At 44.0% G+C, this 21,640-nt stretch overlaps 1 protein-coding gene across 2 annotated transcripts in view; it reads left to right on the top strand.

Moving 5' to 3' along the window:
* The window catches only part of RUFY1 (RUN and FYVE domain containing 1), a 56,011-nt gene extending 35,503 nt beyond the window's left edge, over window positions 1-20,508 (top strand). Inside the window, exons 12-18 of one of the 2 annotated variants that reach the window (XM_030844713.3) lie at window positions 6,050-6,147; window positions 11,162-11,281; window positions 11,963-12,092; window positions 13,757-13,851; window positions 16,864-16,912; window positions 18,608-18,685; window positions 19,788-20,508. In XM_030844713.3, the coding sequence (XP_030700573.1) occupies window positions 6,050-6,147; window positions 11,162-11,281; window positions 11,963-12,092; window positions 13,757-13,851; window positions 16,864-16,912; window positions 18,608-18,685; window positions 19,788-19,934 (717 nt within the window). In that variant the 3' untranslated portion in view covers window positions 19,935-20,508. The other variant, XM_060296728.2, reaches the window with a different exon arrangement.
* Window positions 20,509-21,640: the final 1,132 nt, after the last annotated feature.

The following is a 21,640-nucleotide window of genomic DNA, read 5'->3' as shown; positions in this document are numbered from 1 at the left end:
CTCTGGTGCTGCTGGAATTCTGGCTTCATACGCTTTTCTCCCTCTGGGCTTCAGATGCAGAAGGTTGAGTCAGTCATATCCCTCTGTTTGGGGCACTATAATAAGACACCCTTCCTGTTTTCTTATTTCCTTTTATCCCCCACCCCGACTCCCATCCTCTTTCCTCTAGGCCAGCATTCTTAAGTGTTTATCTTTTTATTTATATTTGTCATTCTAAAACATGTATCATTTTGAGGACATGAATTTTAATTTACATAAGTGGTATCATGCTGTGGATCACATTCTATTCCTTAGTTTTTCTCCCTCAGTGCTACATTCATCCTCATGTATATCTGCTGTTGGCTTCTTAGTGCAGTTTAGCTTCCCAGCGTTTGTACCCACTGTGTTTTCTTGCCCATTCCCCCGGTGACGGACAAACGGTTTTCCTCCACTGCGCTAGCACAAGCGACACCTTGGCAGCTAGTGTACCCATCTCCCTCTGAAATCTCTCTGGCAGACATAATTGTAGTGTCCTCCCAGCCAGACACTTCCTTTCCTCCTTTGTGTCCTTGGTTTGCATAAGCCCAGCCACACTGCTTTCTAGAAGGGCTGCACCAACACACGCTCCCTCCAGCTGTGTCCTGTGGTGCCTGTATTGCGAGGGTACAGTTGACTTAATATTCATTTCTCAGTCTAGTGAGCTTGAGCATCCCTTCATGTTGGTTCCCATTTATGCTGCTTTATGGCTTGCCTATTCATATTTTTTGTCCTTTTTTCTTTTGGGTTTCCTATGTTTTCCTTGTTGATTAGTAGTAATTCCATGTATGGTCTAAATTTTAGTCCTTTAACGGTTTACAGATGGTAAATATCTTCTCCTAGTGTCATCTACTGTCCTTAAGTCCCTATTTTTGATGTAGTCTAATGTGTTGATTTTTCACATATGGTTTGAAGTTTGGGGGTTTTGTTTTAGAACTCTTTCTCATGTCTAGGTGTCAAAGATATTCCACACTAGTTGTCTAAACCTTTCACATTTAGGTTTTTAATGTATCTAGAGTTAACCTTTGTATATGGCCTTACCTAGGGATCCAGTTTTCTTTTTCTCCATATAGTAAGCTGCTTAAAAGTACCACAAACTGAGTGGCTTTACAAAAATTTGCCGTCTCACAGTACTGGAGGCCAGAAGTTTCAGAGTAAGGTGTTGACAGGAATGGTTTCCTCTCAGGGCTGTGAGGAAGTCAGTCCCATCCGTCTCCTAGATTCTGGTGGTTGCTGGCAATATTTGGGTTTCCTTCACTTGGAGAAGTTATCACCTCCATCTCTGCCCTCATCTTCACACAGCTTTCTCCCTGTGTGTGCATGCCTGTGCCCACATTTCCCCTTTGTAAAAGGACACCAGTCATATTGGATTAGGAGCCCACCCTACTCCAGTGTGACCTCATCTTAACTAATTATGTCTGCAGTGAGTGACCCGTTTTCCAAATAAGATCCTGGGTGGTACTGGGGTTAGGACTTCAACATAATGGATTTGGGATGGACACACTCGACCCATAACGTAGGTCAAGGCTGCCTACCTTTCCCCCTTTTTTCCCTCTTCTTTTTTTGATTGACTTATCTATTTGTAAATGTTTATCCTTTTTTCTTTTTTTTTAATTGAAGTATAATTAATTTACAGTATTGTGTTAGTTTCAGTGTAAAGCAAAGTGATTCTTTTTCAGATTCTTTTCTATTATAGGGTATTACAAAATACTGAATATAGTTCCCTATGCTATACAGTAGGTCCTTATTTATCTGTTTTATATATAGTGGTGTGTATCTGTTAATCCCAAATTTCTAATTTATCCCTCCTCACCCCTTTCCCCTTTGGTAACCATAAGTTTCTTTTCTACGTCTGTGAGTCTGTTTCTGTGTTGTAAATAAGTTCATTTGTATCATTTTTTCAGATTCTGTGTGTGATACATGATATTTGTCTTTGTCTGTCTGACTTCACTTTAGTATGATAATCTCTAGGTCCATCCATATTGCTGCAAATGGCATTATTTCCTTCTTTCTTATGGCTGAATAATATTCCAATGTATATAATACCATATCTTCTTTATCCTTCATCTATTTTTTTATATAAATTTATTTACTTTTTATTTTTATTTTTGGCCACATTGGGTCTTTGTTGCCGTGCATGGGCTTTCTCTGGTTGCGGCGAGTGGGGGCTACTCTTCGTTGTGGTGCATGGGCTTCCCATTGCAGTGGCTTCTCTTGTTGCGGAGCATGGGCTGTAGGCACGCGGGCTTCAGTAGTTGCGGCACGCGGGCTCAGTAGTTGTGGCACGCAAGCTCTAGAGCGCAGGCTCAGTAGTTGCGGCGAATGGGCTTAGTTGCTCCGCAGCATGTGGGATCTTCCCGAACCAGGGCTCAAACCCATGTCCCCTGCATTGGCAGGCGGATTCTTAACCACTGTGCCACCAGGGAAGCCCCTATCCATTCATCTGTTGATGGACATTTAGGTTGCTTCCATGTCTCGGTTACTGTAAATAGTATTGCTGTGAACATTGAGGTGCACGTATCTTTTTCAATTAGAGCTTTCATCTTTTCTGGATATATGCCCAGGAGTGGGACTGCTGGATCATATGGTAACTCCATTTTTAGTTTTTTAAGGAACCTCCATACTGTCTTCCACAGTGGCTGCACCAATTTACATTCCCACCAATAGTGTAGGATTTATTATTTGCAGACTTTTTGATGATTACCATTCTGACTGGTGTGAGGTCATACTTCATTGTAGTTTTTATTTGCATTTCTCTAATAATTAGGCAAGTTGAGCATCTTTTCATGTGCCTATTGGCCATCTGTATGTTTTCTTTGGAGAAATGTTGATGTAGGTCTTCTGCCCATTTTTTGATTGGTTGTTTGTTTTTTTTGATACTGAGCTGTATAAGCTGTTTGTATATTTTCAAAATTAATCCCTTGTCAGTCACATCATTTGCAGATGTTTTCTCCCATTCCATAGGTTGTCTTTTCATTTTGTTTATGGTTTCCTTTGCTGTGCAAAAGCTTATAAGTTTAATTAGGTCCCATTTGTTTATTTTTGCTTTTGTTTCCATTACTCTAGGAGACAGATCCAAAAAAATATTTCTCTGATTTATGTCAAAGAGTGCTCTGCCTATGTTTTCCTCTAGGAGTCTTATAGTATCCAGTATTACATTTAGGTCTTTAATCCATTTCAAGTTTATTTTTGTATATGGTGTTAGAAAATGTTCTAATTTCATTCTTTTACATGTAGCTGTACACTTTTCCCAGCATCACTTACTAAAGAGACTGTCTTTTCTCCATTGTATATTCTTGCCTCCTTTGCTGTAGATTAATTGACCATAAGTGCTTGGGTTTATTTCTGGGCTTTCTATCCTGTTCCATTGATCTATGTGCTGTTTCTGTGCCAGTATCATGCTGTTTTGGTTACTGTAGCTTTGTAGTATAGTCTGATTCTTGATAAAAATTTTAGAATAAGGTATAAATTTCCTTTTTAAAAAATCCAGCTGAATTTCTTACATGGGAATTGCATTGAATTTATAGTTTACTCTCTTTTTGTCCTTTTTCTTCTGTAAGAGTTGCATTTTCTCTAGGTGAACTCCTCAATTCTGTCTAGTTCTTGTTGCTAGTGTGCTGGGTGCCTTATTTTGGCTGCATCCCCTAGTGAGGTCTTGCTGATGTAGAGAAGTGCTTTTGTGCTTTATAGGTTGATCTTGTGTTTGACAGCCTTGCTCACCACCTAGTTCTAATAGTTTGTCTATTAATCCTGTTGGGTTTAGATGTAATTGATCATATCATAGGCAAATAAAGACAGTTTAATTTCTTCACTCTCAGGTTTTGTACACCTCATTCTTTTTTGTTTCTTTTAGCATTGGCCAGGACCTGCATGACTACATTAAACAGTAGTTGGAATAGTAAGCAGATTTGTGGCCCTGATCTTAAAAGTAATGCATGTAAAAATTTCTCCATCAAGAATAATGCTTACTAGATGGTTGATATATAAACTTTACTTAGTTAAGGAAGTTCTTTTCTATTTCTTGTTTGCTCAGAGTTTTCCTCATAAATAAATATTGAACCTTATTAAATGTTTTGGGCTTTTTTGCATTTTATCTGTTGTGATAGTCCTGTTCTTTTTCTCCCTTATTTATGTGGCAATTTATACATTTATGTTCCTGGATTCCTGCTTGATTGTGATATATTTAAATATACTCTTGACTCAGTTAGCCAATATGTTATATATAATCTGTGTGTTTATGTACGAGACAGACCTCTTTCCTTTTACTAGCCTTATTTGGCTTCAGAATCATGTTGGACTGGTACTATAAAATAAGGTTTCCTGTTCTCTTTCTCTGAAATAATGCTTATAAGATAGAAAGTGTCTATTCTCCAAAAGTTTTGAGAACCCACCCATGTTGTAGGATTCATCTGGGCTGGACTTTTTGGGCAGAGAGACTATGACTACCATTTTCTATTTATTGAATGTTTACTGGCTTATTCATATTTTCCATTTCTTCTCAGACCAATTTTGGTATATTTTTTTCCAAAATGTATCTTATTTTGTTTAGGTTTTCAAATGTTTTTGTTTATAACATTCTTTTGCAGAATTTCTAAATCTCTTTTATTCAGCATTTTCTTTTTGCATTTTTTGTCTTTCTTCCTTATCCGGTCTTGCCAGAGGTGTGTCTGTCCTCATAATCTTTTCAGAGAACCAGCTTTTTTTCTAATATTCTTTATTGTGTATTGTTATTATTTCTTTTTCATTGATTTCTACCCTCACTTTTATTATTTTCTTTCTTATTTCTTTGGGTTTGCTCTGTGGCTCATTTTCAACTTCTGAAATGCATGCTTAGCTCATCTGTTTTATCTTTTTTAATTTCATTAAACATTTTATTTAAAGTTAAAAATTACCCACAAGTACTGCTTTAGCTATGGCCCTCAAATTTTGATGGAAGTATTTCACCTAAAAAGCGTGTTTTTCACATTTGTCATCTCTGAAATCAAGATGCATCTTATGGTCAATGGCATGACATGTTTCAAGTAGCAGTTTTTTCCTTCATAGTGGTATATAAAATTAGGGTGCATCTTCAATATAGTAAAATATTGCAGAGTGTTTTCATTGTCTTTCAGCTCTAAGTATTTCATAATCTCTCTTCTGGTTTCTTTTTCTTTTTTTTTTTACCTCAATAGTTTTTAGTAATATGCTATTCCATTTCCAGATATGAGGTGTTTAGCTATTCTTTTGTTCCTTATGTCTAGTTTTATTACTTTAAAGCCAGACACTACAGTCTATATATTCTTAAGAATTTATCAGGACTTCTTTCTGTCTTCAGCCTTTCTGTATCCTTGTATTTTAAGAGTGTCTCTAGTAGGCACACAGAAACATGTTGCTCTTTTGCTGCCTCCTAGTCACTCAGCATCTGCCATGGTTAAAAGCCTGGACTCAGAAAGTCACATGGTTGTGAGTAAGAACCCAGCTGCACCATATTTGTGCTCAGACCTTTTCCCAGGTGCTTTCTATTTCTGAGCCTCCCTCTCTTGCTCAGAGAAGTGGGGGCTAACAATGCCCACCATGAGAACTCTGCAAGAGTCAGGTGAACTCATGGATGTGCCTGACACCTGAGAAGACTCAGTAACATTGAGTCAGATCCGACTCTGAAATTCCTTTTCAAAAAGGGGCATGGACTATTCAAACAGAGGGCTTCAGTATCTCCTCTCTGCCTTTTTTTTTTTCTTTTTTTCTTTTTTTGGCCAGCTGGCTTGCAGAATCTTAATTCTCCAACCAGGGATTGAACCTGCACCACAGCAGTGAAAACACCAAGTTCTAACCACTGGAACTCCAGGAAATTCCCCCTCTGCCTTTCTTTATGTTGATGACATGGGAGCCTTGGCCTAGTTTGTCTTCCAGGGCTCTGGGGAAGAGCAGCAATTAATGAAACGCTCTTGAAAGTGTTATAAAAAAAGTACAAGAATAGTTGAACCCACTTGTAATCCAGAGCAGGCAGGGGGGTGAGGGAGAAGCAGAAAATAACCCTCTTTCCTTGCTTTTATAGAATGCGGAGAGCAGTTTACAACAGAAGAATGAAGCCATCACATCTTTTGAAGAAAAAACCAATCAAGTTATGTCCAGCATGAAACAAATGGAAGAAAGGTAAACACTTCCCCCAGCAGATATTCCCTAGAAGGTGCTGGGCATTATTTGGGCCTGGGGACTTACTCAGAGTATTTCAAAAGTACAGACAAGTTAGGATGACTGTTCTTCAGGTCCCCAGCAAGGGGACTGGATTCCCCAGCTTTGCCTAAGCATGTATTCATTTAATCAACCTTAGGGCTACATCACATTGTCCTCTCAGGGGGTTAGAACTATCCAGTGAGCTCAGATTTAAATATCAGGTTAGGACTTCCCTGGTGGCGCAGTGGTTACGAATCCGCCTGCCAATGCAGGGGACACAGGTTCGAGCCCTGGCCCAGGAAGATCCCACATGCCGTGGAGCAACTAAGCCCATGTGCCACAACTACTGAGCCTGCGCTCTAGAGCCCGCGAGCCACAACTACTGAGCCTGCGCGCCTAGAGCCTGTGCTCCACAACATGAGTAGCCACAACAATGAGAAGCCCACTCACTGCAACAGAGAGTAGCCCCTGCTCGCCACAACTAGAGAAAGCCTGCGCACAGCAATGAAGACCAAACGCAGCCAAAAGAATAAATAAATGAATAATTTTTTAAAAATAAATAAATTTAAATAAATAAACAAATATCAGGTCAGAGACTTTGCTGGTGTCCAGTGGTTAAGACTCTGTGCTTCCACTGCAGTGGGCACGGGTTCAATCCCTGGTTGAGGAAGTAAGATCCCACATGCCGCACCAAAAAATAAAAATTTTTAAAATAAGTAAATGTCAGCTCAGTAGGGGATCAGAATAGGGTCAAAAAATAGACTCGCACAGGGCTTCCCTGGTGGCGCAGTGGTTGAGAGTCTGCCTGCCGATGCAGGGAACAGAGGTTCTTGCCCCAGTCCGGGAGGATCCCACATGCCACAGAGCGGCTGGGCCCGTGGGCCATGGCCGCTGAGCCTGCACGTCCGAAGCCTGTGCTCTGCAACGGGAGAGGCCACAACAGTGAGAGGCCTCGTACCGCAAAAAAAAAAAAAAAAAAAAGACTCGCACAAATACAGGTGGCTGATTTTTTTACAAAGGTGCAAAGGTAGTTCAATGGAGAAAGGATAATCTTTTCAGTGAATGATATTGGAACAATTGGATATCCATACACCAAAAAATGAACCTCAATTTAGACCTCACACCTTTAAACAAAAGTTAACTCAAAATGGATCATAAATCTACATGTAAAACTTAAAACTGTAAACTTTTAGAAGAAAAAATAGGAGACAATCTTTGTGGCCTTGGGTTAGACAGAGGGCTCTTAGACATGACATAAAAACATGATCCATAAGAGAAAACTTGATAAATTGGACTTTATCAAAATTTAAAACTTTGTTCTGTGGAAGACACACTTAAGAGAATAAAAAGACAAGTTATAGATTTGGAGAAAATTTGAAAATCACATATCTGACAAAGGACTTATATCCAAAATACATAAAGAACTCTCAGAACTCCACGAACAATCCAATCTAAAATGGACAGAGGACTTCCCTGGTGGTTCAGTGGGTGAGACTCCACGCTCCCAATGCAGGGGGCCTGGTTTCAATCCAGGGATTGAACTGGGGATCCAGGGATCGATTGGGCAACTAGATCCCACATGCATGCCGCAACTAAGAAGCCTGCATGCCACAACTATGAGCCCGCATTCTGCAGCTACAAGATCCCGCGTGGCACACTAAAATTCAGTGCAGCCTTAAATAAATAAATAAATAAAAATTTTAAATGGACAAAAGACTTAAACAGACCCTTCACCAAACAGGACATATGGATGGCAAATAAGCACATGAAAAGATTGTCAAGGTAGCAGGATACAAGATTAATATACAGAAATCTGTTGTATTTCTTTACCCTAACAATGAAATGTCAGAAAGAGAAAGTAAAAAAAAAAAAAAAAAAATGCTGTTGAAAATTGCATCAAAAAAAAAAAAAAAACCTAGGAATAAACCTAACCAAGGAGATGAAAGACTTATACGCAGATAACTACAAAACATTGATAAGAGAAATTGAAAATTGAAGATGATTCAAAGAAATGTAAAGATATCCCATGCTCTAGGGTTGGAAGAATTAATATAGTTAAAATAACCGTACTACCCAAAGCAATCTACAGATTTAATGTGATCGCTATCAAATTACCCATGACATTTTTCACAAAACTACAACATATAATCCTAAAATTTATGTGGAACCACAAAAGACCCTGAATTGCCAAAGCAATCCTGAGGAAAAAGAACAAAGCTGGAGGCATAACCCTTCCAGACTTCAAACGATACTACAAAGCTATAGTAGTCAAAACAGCATGGTATTAGCACAAAAACAGACATATGGATCATTGGAATAGAGAGCCCAGAAATAAATCCACACACCTACATCAATTTATCTTTGACAGAGGAGGGAAGGATATACAATGGAGAAAACACAGTCTCTTCAGCAAGTGGTGTTGGGAAAGCTGGACAGCCTCATGTAAATCATTGAAGTTAGAACACTCCCTCACATCATACACAGAAATAACTCGAAATGGCTTAAAGACTTAAATATAAGACGTGACACCATAAAACGCTTAGAAGAGAACATAGGCAAAACATTCTCTGACATAAATTGTAGCAATGGTTTCTTAGGTCAGTCTCCCAAGGCAAAAGAAATAAAAGCAAAAATAAACAAATGGGACCTAATCAAACTTACAAACTTTTGCACAGCAAAGGAAACCATAAACAAAATGAAAAGACAACCTACAGACTGGGAGAAAATATTTGCAAAATGATGCAACTGACAAAGGCTTAATTTCCAAAACATACAAACGCCTCAAATGACTCAATAACAGAGAAACAACACAATCAAAAAATGGGCAGAAGGGACTTCCCTGGTAGCATAGTGGTTAAGAATCTACCTGCCAATACAAGGGACAGGGATTCGATCCCTGGTCCGGGAAGATCCCACATGCTGCAGAGCAACTAAGCCCGTGCACCACAACTGCTGAGCCTGCGCTCTAGAGCCTGGGAGCCACAACTACTGAGCCCGTGTATCACAACTACTGAAGCCCACGCACCTAGAGCCCATGCTCCACAACAAGAGAAGCCACCATGATGAGAATCCCGCACACCACAACAAAGAGTAGCCCCCACTCACCGCAACTAGAGAAAGCCCGTGCACAGCTACAAATACCCAACACAGCCGTAAATAAATAAATACAATACAATACAATACAATACAATACAAAAAATGGGCAGAACACCTAAGTAAGCATGTTTCCAAAGAAGACATACAGTAGGACAATAGGCACATGTAAAGATGCTCAACATGGCTAATTATTAGAGAAATGCAAACTGAAACTACAATGAAGTATTACCTCACACCTGTCAGAATGGCCATCATCAAAAGTCTACAAATAAATGCAGGAGCGGGTGTGAGGAAAAGGGAACCCTCGTACACTGTTGGTGGGAATATAAATTGGTGCAGCCACTATGGAAAACAATATGATGGTTCCTTAAAAAACTAAAAATAGAGTTGCTATATGATCCAGCAGTCCCACTTCTGGGCATATATCCAGAAAAGATGAAAGCTCTAATTTCAAAAGATATGTGCACCCCAATGTTGATAGCAATACTACTATTTACAGTAGCCGAGACATGGAAGCAACCTAAATGTCCATCAGTAAATGAATGGATAAAGAAGATGTGAGATACACACACACACACACACACACACACACACAAACACACACACACAATGGAATATATTACTCAGCAATAAAAAAGAATGAAATAATGCCACTTGCAGCAACATGGGTGAACCTAGAGATTATCATACCAAGTGTAAGTGAGTCAGGCAGAGAAAGACAAATACATGATATCACTTACATGTGGAATCTAAAAATGATACAAATGAACTTATTTACAGCACAGAAAGAGACTCACAGACTTAGAAAACAAACTTATGGTTACCAAAGGGGAAGGGGAGGAGGGATAAATTGGGAGTATGGGATTAACAGATATACACCACCATATATAAACTAGATAAACAACAGAGATTTACTGTGTAGCACAGGGAACTATATTCAATATCTTATAATAACCTATGATGGAAAAGAATGGGATAAAAAAGAATATAGCTGTATATATATATATATATATATATGTATGTATTGTATAACCAAATTACTGTACACCTGAAACTAATACAACATTGTAAATCAACAATACTTGAGTTAAAAAATAAAAAAAGATGTTCAGCATCATTAGCCATTAGGGAAGTGCATGTTAAAATCAATGAGATGCCACTGCATACCTATTAGAACAGCTACATATTTTTATGATGACAGTACCAGGTGCTGGAGAGGCTACAAAGCAACTGGAACAGTCATACATTACCAGTGGGAATGCAGAATGGTACAACCACTTTGGAAAACAGTTTCTTAAAAAGCCAAACATACTCTTACCATATGACCCAATAATCCCACTCCTGGCTGTTTGCCCAAAAGAAATGAAAACTCATGTTCACCCAAAAACCTGTACACAAATGCTTATAGCAGCTCTGTTCATAATTGCCAAAAACTAAAAGCAGCTCAGATATCTTTCATCAAATGAATGGATAAACTGGTACATCTATGCAATGAAATTCTCCTCAGCCATAAAAAGGAATGACCACTGATACACACGAAAACTTGGATTGATCGCAAAGACATGCTAAAAGAAGCCAGTCTCAAAAGGTTATATGAAGTATAATTTCATGTATATGACATTAGGGGTGGAGAAGAAGGTGTGACTCAGAGGGGCAGTGCCAAGGTGTTTTGTGGGGTGATGGAACTATTCTGTATCACCTGGTAGAATGGATTGTAGTAATGGTTACATGAACTTATGCCTGTGCTAAAACTCCAGGAACTATTCACAAAAAGGAGCCAATTTTACCATATATTAATTTTTAAATGTAAAAGAAAGCCAGCAAGAATATGCAAAAATTATACGGTAAATGTGAGGAATGATCCTTTCCTTACAAAGACTTGGTTCATTTGGTCTAGGTTACAGCACTCAGAGAGGGCGAGGCAGGGGGCCGAGGAGCGGAGCCACAAGCTGCAGCAGGAGCTCGGCGGGAGGAGCAGCGCTCTGCAGCAACAGCTCTCCCAGCTGCTCGAGCAGTGGTAGGAGCCCTGGCGGCAGCAGGTGGCTGAGCGGTGCGGGAAGGACTGGGAAGGCCATCTCCCAATTGGGGCAGCGTCCCAGTGTCCACTTCAGAGGTGGCCCCTGCAAAGCTAGGATTCAGATGAGAAAAGAGACGTCTATTCCCTGTTTCACGAATGAGAAAAACGATTGCAGGGGGTTCAGTATAGTCCCCAGGGCTACTCAGCTGGTGAGAAGGGCATCAGGATTTAGTTGCGGTTCACTTCCTACCCCTCTGTAGCTTTCTATTTGCCCCCAACCCCCCAATATCCTCCATTGTCAGCTGGCTCTGGGTTGGAAAAAGCAAGATAAATGTTGCAGAATAAACGTCTCTTTTCCTCAGGTGTCCATCTCAGTAGAGGGTTCTGTGTGTGTGACCCCAAGTGTTAGAGCTCTTTTCCTCCCTCTCCATTCGCATAACTGTCAAGTGTGTGCCTGTGCCTGCTTTCTATGACATGTTCCTGGTCTTTCCTATGGAGGTGCAGATGGCCCTGCGGGAAAGGGAACCTTATTTCCATGCTTCTTGAAAGGTCTAGATGCTCACGTGGCAGTTCAGATTCCTGTGAATCCCCCGTTTCTTGAGTGGTGACCTAGGTTGTGGATTGTGGACCTCCATGAAAATCTCTCATTGAGACTAACTCAAGTTCATTTTGCGAAAACAGCTCAAGTCTAGAGCAAGAGTTGAAATCAGAAAAAGAGCAAAGACAGGCTCTTCAGCGAGAATTACAGCATGAGAAAGACACTTCCTCTCTACTACGAGCAGAGCTACAGCAAGTAGAAGGATTAAAAAAGGTAAGGCAGACTGTCTTGGGGAGAAAAAGAGCTTCTAGCATCTGCAAAAACTCCTGCTCAAGAGCCTCCCAGTGGGCAAGTGAGCCACATGCATGACTCGTGAATCCGCAGCTGCAGGGCCAGTCCCCGCTGTGCGCCAGCCGGCTCCAGGCCTGGGACACTGTTCCCACATCTGCTCTAGGAGGAAAAGGCAAAGACGCATCATAATCCAGTGAGCAAACCAGAGAGACTCGGTAATGAGAACAGTGAAGAGAGTAAAACAGTAAAATGTCCCCACACTGGCATGGCGGGTGGCCTGGGAAGAGAGTGACAGTTAAGCAGACAATTGAATGCTGAACAAGGGCCAGCCATGCAGAGCCACCAGGAAGTGTGAGGGTCTGTCGCAGCAAAGGAGCAGAGAGAAGGGCTGTGTGGCTGAGGTGTGATAGCAGAGGAAGGAGGGCTTGAGCAGAGCCTCAGGCAGCCCTCCTGCACCACACCTTCCCTGGAGGAGGAGCCCTGCAGCGGGGGCAGTTCCCAGACCTAGATTTTGTCTCGTTGAGCACGGTAATGGGTACTGCTGCAATTTGAGAGAAAGGCCCTTTGATTTCCATTGGAAAGTACCTAGAGCCCCTCATGAGAGAGCCTGCTAGGCCCAGTGTGGGGATTGCTTCCTCAAGAGCCACTCCGGCTCAGAGGTGGAGGAGAGGACTTCTAGAAAGTTCTGCCGCATGATGGAACATGCCCCCTTTACTTCAAAATACTTTGATCTAAGATTTGAATTACACACACCCCTGCAAAAGAAACAAAACAATGTGTCTAACATCGCTGGGAAGCCTCAGCATGCCCTTGTGAGCCTGTGTTAATAGGCTCTGGAGCACAGGGCCCAGGAGCAGCTAAGGGGGAACTGCCACCACTCAGGCCTAAGCCCCGCTGCTGCCCCGGGGTCAGCCCTGAAAACCCAAGTTACTTTTCTGGGTCTTTGTCTCTGCCCTTGCCAGCCTTTGTCCTCAAGGTGTGCTGGCCCCAGATTACAAAGTCATCAGCATCATCCCCAGCGAGCTTCACTCCATGGCTCGGGCCTCCAGAAGGGCTTGCCACTCTCAGGGCCATGAAAGAGAGCCCAGATCTTGGCCTTCATCAGCCTTGCTCATTCATTCTCCGGAAATTTTGACCAGCCCTTTCTGAAAAACAGTTTATTCCTAAACTAGCTTGCCCTGATACAAATCTGTCTTTTCATAGAAACTCAGATAGGCAAAGCCTTTTTTGCACTGTGAGGGTCTGTTTTGAACATTTCTCGCCCCACATCACTGTTTGCACTGCAGAGCCACTCCTGAAGTGCTCACCCTTCCAGTTGCCCATTCTGGTGAAACATGAGGGAACCTATGAAATAACCCTGTCTTGAAGAAGGTTAATACAACAAAACTGTTTCTTGCTCTTGAAAAACATTCCAGGGACTTCCCTAGCAGTCCAGTGATTAAGACTTGGCGCTTCCACTGCAGGGGACACAGGTTCGATCCCTGGTCAGGGAATAAAGATCTTGCATGCCTCGCAGAGTGGCCAAAAAAGAAAAAACACAACAGAAAAAAGAAAAACATTCCAACCTGCTTGTCACTATGATTACTAAACCTGAAAAAAAAAAAGACTTTCAAGTCTGTGTCAAGCACCTGGTTTGTTCACTTTAGGAGCTGCGGGAGCTCCAGGATGAGAAGACAGAATTACAGAAGGTTTGTGACGAGCAGGAACAAGCCCTCCAGGAAATGGGTCTGCACCTCAGCCAGTAAGAACCCCACTCCCCTTGTCTGCCGCCTCCATTAGGGCCACTAGGCCTCCCTCCCCCTGGAGAGTCACACCAGCCTACCCACTGCATCACTCAAGCCCCAAACCTGTGTCCTCTTGTCAGAGGAGGGAAGGCCAGTCGGGGAGGCCTGCCAGCTATTCAATGGTGATGCCCCCACACACACACTAAACCCAGGAAGTCAGGCGCCAGGGACACAGCACTGGTTTGGGTTAATTAATTCATCAAGAATATCCTTTGCTAGTGACTGGAACCTTCATGTTCACAAACTTAGTATCTGTGTCCCAAGGGAACAAGATGGGTGATGAGAGGGTTGTGTGTTTAGCTCCAGAGGGAGGACTATGGCTTGAGAATGTAAGCCTGCCACAGTGCAAGTATGGTGACCACTGAACCTCTCTTGAGACTGGATACTCACATCTAGCAGAGTCTGTCTGTCTCCAATGGGTGATGCTGAAGGAGTGCAGACCCTGCTGGTTCTGTCTCCCCTTCGACTTGACAGCTGTCCTCCCTGGTGTGCCAGTCCTGCCAGGTTGCTCTGGACAGTCTGATAGGTCACACTGCAGATTGTGGAACTTGCCCGTTTGTGTGATGATTGCATTTTTAAACCCAGTGTGTAGCTTTTTCTCTTTGAGTCAGGACTTTTGGTTGCCAGTGACAGATATCCAACTCACACTGGCTTGCTTAAGCAAAAAAGTCATCAGGAATCAGTCTCTACCTCCCAGCTCTGTCTGTCACTTACCTCACAGGTGGGTCTGGCCCCCACGGGGGCAGTGTGGCACCCAGCAGAGCTGTCCGTCAGAGAAACGAAAGTTCCTCTTTCCCCATCACTCACACAGAGACCCCAGGTTGACTCACTGCTCCCACCTGAGTCCTGATGCAGGCACAGTGAGCAGCACAGCCCAGGCTCAGGCCCAGTGCAGAAGACACTGTGACCAGAAAAGGACCAGAGATAGGAAATAACGTGAGGATAAACCAGAAACACACTAAAGTAGTCCACACATGTGCACAACCTTAGGATTTTTCTGTCTGGAAAGTTGGAAGGTTTCAAGCGGTGCTCTGGGCTGGCCCACAAAAGTATGAAGAAAAACAAGAAAGGAGAATGTTATGATTCTGGTGGGAATGTGGTCTTTTCAATAGTTTGACGTGAAGATGCTGCCCATTCGCCATCCTCTCCCACTCACCATATCTTTCAGATCAGCCCAGGGCTGCTGGTCCCTTGTGACCTGAGGGCTGCCTGCCACCTCTCAGGCCGAGTGCCCTGTGCTGCTGCCCCCACCATGGGGAGAGCTCCTGGAGAGTGGGCAAGGCCAGGTGTCAACCCCACACTCAGAGCACAGGCCAGGTCTGAGGGCGTCCCTGAGACTAATGAGAACCAGATGTGGAGGCTGGCGTGGTGCTGGCTTCTTGGATTTGCAGTGGTGTTTAGACAGAGAGGGAGGTGTCCTCGGGGTGCCCTCCCCCCTTCTCAGGTGGCTAGCCCCACTTTTTCTCCTGCCTGTCCTCTTCATGTTGGACAGACAGCAAACAGAGTCAGAGACACGCTCCTAGTAGGCCACAGGCCTCAGAAAAGCGGACAGGCTCTGGTCTTGAAAACGCACCTCTGCACTTGGCAGCCTCCCAGCACTGCTGCCTGACCCAGCTTCAGAATGTCCTTCACAGCCGGGTTGTGTAGGTGTTGCCATGTCAGGGATACATACCACGGCAAGGCTAGTGCTTTCTCCCCTCCTCCCTTCTTTTTGCAAGCCAACACCAGATGACAGAGAAGCCTGTTCTCAGATGCCTCCACCAACTACAGGCACAGCTGCCCAGTTTATCTTGGGAACATCTGGATTCTTTTCAAATTGTATTTCCCAGGAAAGTTCTTATATGTTGAGGCTGCCATCTTGACCTTGTCCATCCCAGACAGCCTCTGGCCCTGTCAGCCCACTGGCCTATTTCTGCAGCCAGTCAGGGGACAGAAGGAGCACCTCCAAGCACTCCTGAAGGCCACAGGGGTTTTTCTTTTAAAGGCCTTGATGTTTGGTTTCCTAATCCTTCCCTAGAAGTCTAGCCTGTGTCTCAGAGGCCTGCCTCTCCGGCACTTAGATTAGGCTAATCCAGTGACAGTTTAGGCTAATCTCAGCTTTTAAAAAAAGGCTTTGACAAATACATATGTTTCGTTTTATCTGGTTTAATTCTTCCAGTTTAGACAATGTTCAGTCCTGTCTTTTATGTGGAGAACTAAGGAATTATTCTTGCACTAACAAGAATGGAACAAGGGGACTTCCCTGATGGCGCAGTTGTTAGGATTCCCAATGCCGGGAGCCTGGGTTCGATACCTAGTCAGGGAACTAGATCCAGTATGCATGCTGCAAATAAGAGTTTGCATGCCACAACTAAGGACCCTGCGAGCTGCAACTAAGGAGCCCACATGCCGCAACTAAGATCCGGTGCAACCAAATAAATATTTTTAAAAAGAATGGAACAAGAACAAACAATCATGCCCCCTGAGCCTGGCCTTTCTAGACAGAGCAGGCAGGCAACAGGAAAGGGGCTGGTGAGAGGCCTACAGATTCAGGTTCCTGCCATGGGGGAGCCCATGCCTGATACGGGAGCGCCCCCCTCCCCCACCCCAAGTTAAAGCACATGTCACACTCAGGAATAGTTGCCCAGAGAAGCCAGAAACATGGGCTTTTATGAGATAATTCTCAATTTTTAAATGCTTGCAGCTATTTCAAAGTCTTTTTAAATCCTTGCCAATTCAACAGTTTGTTCTTAGGCCAGATTCAGTCCACAGGCTCAGCCTCAGACTGCACCAGACATGAGCCAATGGTGAGATGACTCTGGGATTATAAAAAGGTGGAAAGAAATAATTTTACAAGAACTCGTGTTATCACACTCCTCTCTTACAAGTCTTGTTGACTTCACAAAGCCAAAAAGTTTTTGTGGGTTTACTTCGAGTTTGAAAGCCCCTCTAGTGAGGCTATGAATCTCTCTCTTTCTTTTTTTTTTAAGGTCAAAGCTGAAGATGGAAGACATCAAAGAAGTAAATAAGGCACTGAAGGTACTGGATTATTAATGTTATTAACATAAGAATCACTACTCGTAGCTATTAGTCAGCTTGTGCTAATATCCTAGCATGCTCTTAGGTTTTCTCACAAAAATCAGGTGAGAATGTGTGGTTGATTGGTGGTTCTTGTCACTTATTTACGGATAAGAAAATGCTGCTCAGAGCCATGTAACTTGGCTGAGATGACGATGCTGCAAGTGGCAGGGCCCAAGCTGGAACCGAGGTCCTCTGGTTCTGGTCCTCTGCTGTCAGCTGTAGTTTGACATTAGGCCTAGATCATAGGTACCCTAATGAAGGAAATGAAAAGTGGCAGAAAGAGATCCAGGTATTTTTTTTTTAATAGTGAGAGTAAGACCTTTCCCTCCAAGTGAGGGGCCAGAGGCCCACTAAAGGGCCCTGTGCCATTTCTGGGAACCACTTAAGCCCTGAGCTGGGCCAAGTTTCTGGACCATTTTGGGGAGGGCAGAGTGGCACACACAGCTTAAGGAGAGCAGGAACATGTGGTCCAGGTGACCCCATGCAGTACCAAGCTGGGGCTGAGAGAGTGGAGAGGAGGGTGCAGGAGCTCCTAGCCTTCAGCTTCAGCTCTGCTGTGGCAGCAGTGCACAAACACCCTCTTCACAAGGCACCCTCCAGCGTATGCTAGAGCAGAGATCCTAATGTCTCTGACTACCAGGGCACCTCAGGTCAGAAGCAAATTGTCACAGCAACTAACAGCAGCCTGGACTTGCGGTTCACATGTTTACTGTATCCTCCCTTGTATACCGAAAGCTCCTTGGATGTCATTGCTGTGAGCTGTTTATCTTTGTATCCCCTGCACTGCACAGAAATGTGCACAAAACGTCAGCTGACAGTGCCAGAGGGAGGATAAAAATCATAAAATGGGACTCTAGAGCTGCGTGGAACTAGTGAACCCAAGGTTGAAAGCCCTGGGTGTGGTGCTGCAGCTCCCAATCATAAGATCTGTGTCATCAGGAAAGTGATGGCCAACAAAAGCCAAGGAGCCGTGAAAGTACACAGGGCCCTTGACCCCTGACCACCTCAGTCCCTGAGGCTGAATAAATCACATATCCTAGTTTTCCCTTAGAAAGACCTCCAAAAGCATCTCTCCAAGCCTCAGTTGGCTCCTGGGCAGAATGGAGACATCTGCCTCCCACGATGCCCTGAGGACTGGGAGTCAGTGTGTATGGAGAAGGGCTTCCTGTCTCCACAGCATGTTGCCTTCTGTCTCACGGTGGGGACTGTTGTCACAGATTTTCTAGTCTGGCTGACAGGGTTGGCCCTTCTTCCTCCTGCCAGTTCAGGAGGCACTTTGGATAATGTCTCAGCCAGGGTTGGAGTTAACCAGATCCTGATTCTGGTTACCTCAGCCACAGGGCACTTATTGAAAGGGGGTGGGTGAGTCTCAGGTTAACGGAAGGCTGGAGAATCTGGCTTGAGGACTGGGGGCAACCTGTGGAGACCAGGAAGCCAGAGGGCGGGCAGGCTGCAGCACATGAGCTCCAGCTGTGGTCAGGGTGGGGACAGTCCCGTGAGGCCACTTCTAGTGGAGAAGAGGCAGTCCCGCAAAAGCAGACCAGGTGCTATTAGAAAGGGACAGCAGATGCTGGGTTGAAGGATGAACACAGCTAAAGGTTCATCAGGAACCAAGCTGTAAAGTGGGATTCTGTGGTGTTCTTTCCTCCTCAGGGCCATACTTGGCTGAAAGACGATGAAGCCACGCACTGTAAGCAGTGTGAAAAGGAGTTTTCCATTTCCCGGAGAAAGGTATGTGGGGTAGCCCTGCACTCGCTCGCTCAGGGGCTGAGTTCGTGCCCTGCCTGGGCTCTCCTTCCTCTGGTTCTGGAAAAGGCCTGTGGGGCTAGGCCCACTGCATTGTGTTCATGCTCACTGGTCTGCTGGCCTATGCAGACGACCTTCCAGCCTGCCCCCTTTCAGGGACCCCAGCCGGTAAGTTACAGGCCTTGTCTCCATCACAGTCCTCTCAATGATTTGGGAGTTGGGGCTGCTTGTTTGCAGAAATGGTCTAAGTGTGTATATCAACTGAAAATTCTTTGGAAGCAATAGGACCAAAATCTAAGTTAGGCAAAAACAGAATCCATGGGGAACCCATGGGCAATTTAAGTCTCAGGACAGGCATCCAGGTGGCACCAAAAGGTAACTGGCAATCTGGGCAGGGCACTTGCCCCTAGTGAATGCCTGTGTAGCCTGTCTTCAGGTTCCGGAAGAGAAGGTCTTGGGCCCAGCCTTTGGTCCAGGGTTGACAGGGCCTTTATTGACCAGTTGGGCAGGACAGGGGCAGGATATAGATCTCACACAAAATAGAGCCTTTACTAAGGCTCCCCACACTGAATGGCCCAGTTCAAGGTCCATTGTCTAGCCTGACTGGGGGATTAGGGGGCAGTTGGCAGAAGTGATGTATAGAGGGACACACAGGTCCTTGTCTTGGCGTCTGCCATGTGCTCAAGGTTTAAACAGCAGCCCTGTTTACAAAAGCAAGATGCCCTTCTCATGAGGGGCTGGCTAAAGAAACCTTGGGTCACCACCATAGAATGTAGTGACTGCAGAGAATGAACCCAGGCTCTTTAAGTAGCACGGACTACCAACTCAGTGAGTTAAGAGCTGTCAAGTCCAATAAAACACAAAAAAAAGAACCTTAACTCACCCCTCCAAAACTCCATGGATTTTACAGGAACATAAATGTAGAAACAAGGTCTACAAGAACCCATTCCAAATTGGTACATGCCTCACTGATACATGAGGGAAGGATTTTAAAGCATTAAACTTTTAAAGGTCGATAAACTAGAGCAGGTGTGCAGACCCAGGCAGCTCAGCGTGTTCTGAGTGTGAGTTCTTTTCCATCCTCTAGCACCACTGCCGAAACTGTGGCCACATCTTCTGCAACACGTGCTCCAGTAATGAGCTGGCCCTGCCCTCCTACCCCAAGCCAGTACGTGTGTGCGACAGCTGCCACACACTGCTCCTTCAGCGCTGCTCCTCCTCCACCGGCTCCTAAGGTGGGGGCATCAGCAGGGCCTGCTTTCTGGACCAGTTGCCAGCCTGTCTTCATGGGCGTGGGCAGCCTCAGAGCAGTGCCAAACTCTTTGGGTCTCGAGGTAGCCAGGGACTTGGGAGGTTAGTTTCCCAAGAGAACAAGATCCTCGCCTGGGCTGCTGTCACTCTGGAACACAACATGCGGGAACCAGAAACTGCGCGCCTCTCCTTTCCAAATTGTATGGATTCAGCTCCTCTGGATTGAAATTCTCCCTTGACACCACTGGCTTTGGTTCAGATGTAACCTTCATGATTTTGCTATTGTCATTTTTCAGTTTCCAAAGAATTAACCTATTTTGCAGCAGACCCACTAGTGAATCAATTCCTTTCCCTCCCCGCTGCCCCAGCATGCTTTCCCTGCTTCAGAATCAAGAAATCTGCTATTTCACACCCTTGTGAATATCCATCATTAGCCCTGCAATAAAATCATTTATTTTTCATAGTCAAGAAATTTGCTGTTTCACACTCTTGTGAATTAATATCCATCATTATTAGCCCTGCAGTAAAATCATTTATTTTTCACCGAGTCAAGAAATTTGCTGTTTCACACTCATGAATACCCATCATTAGCCCTGCAATAAAATCATTTATTTTTCATTCTGGTGCAGAAAATGAAGGAGCTGTGTCAGCTTCACAGGATGCCCAAAGCAACCCCCATTTCAGGACGAGGCCCTTGGTGAGGGCGACTGCCTTCGAGGTGAAGACCTGAGCCTGCTGTGTTCTGGGGTGCAGGCTGCTCTGCCCAGTTGAGCCAAGGACAAGTTGGGCTGATAAGTCCAACAAGCACAGAGAAAGTACCTGTCACCAAAGCCCAAAAGTCGTTCCCTTATATATTTGGGTTGGCCAAAAAGTTCACTGAGTTTTTCCTAACATCTTATAGAAAAACACGAATCTGTATGGCCAGCCTCCAAAACTGTGCCCAGCTCCAAAGCTGCATTCATTCCAAACTACAGATTTTCACAAGGTTACAAAGAACCACAATGTTTCTAGAGTTCAAGTTTCTAATTCTAGTCCCTTTTCTTCCTCCAATAAGGCATGTTTTTCAACAAAGATGTTCCTTGTGAAAAACTAGAGGACCAGGGGAAGGAACCCTCCTTGTGTCCAATTCCCCAGACATGGAGTAACGCAGTAAAGATCTCAGGGGCAGCAGCTGAACACCAATGCTCAACAGTGCCTCCCCAGAAAATTACCAAGTACAACACTTCTGTATCCCCAACCCAACTGAAGGTATGCACCCAGCCTTCAGAGAGCATGTGGCAGGGCAGGCAGACTGCAGGGCCCTTCACGCATACCTTCACGCAATGCTGCCATCTACAGTCTGTAAATAATCATTCCACACAATTTTTCAGAGTACACTCACCATACTCACCTCACCCAAGAGGAAACCTTCAGCAGTCACAGCAAGTAAAAATGTACACATGTGGCTTCAAACAGCACAAGCCTATATTCACAGCTCCGATTCTTAATTCTAACCTCAATACAGCGAAATTTTTCTATTAGAGGGATGAATGAGTGGCAATTCCCAAACTAGTGTTAAGTATCTGAAGGGAATCCTAGAACTACACTTATAAGAACTGCTTACTACTATCCTAAGCAAATGTCATTGAGTTTTTATATACGATAATGGTTTCAATTACTGATTTAAACGAATCATTTGTTCTCCTGAAG

The sequence above is a fragment of the Globicephala melas genome, chromosome 3, assembly GCF_963455315.2.
Source record: "Globicephala melas chromosome 3, mGloMel1.2, whole genome shotgun sequence".
Classification (NCBI taxonomy): domain Eukaryota; kingdom Metazoa; phylum Chordata; class Mammalia; order Artiodactyla; family Delphinidae; genus Globicephala; species Globicephala melas.
The sequence above is the reverse complement of the archived record's forward strand: the minus strand, read 5'-3'. Positions and strand labels throughout refer to the sequence as shown.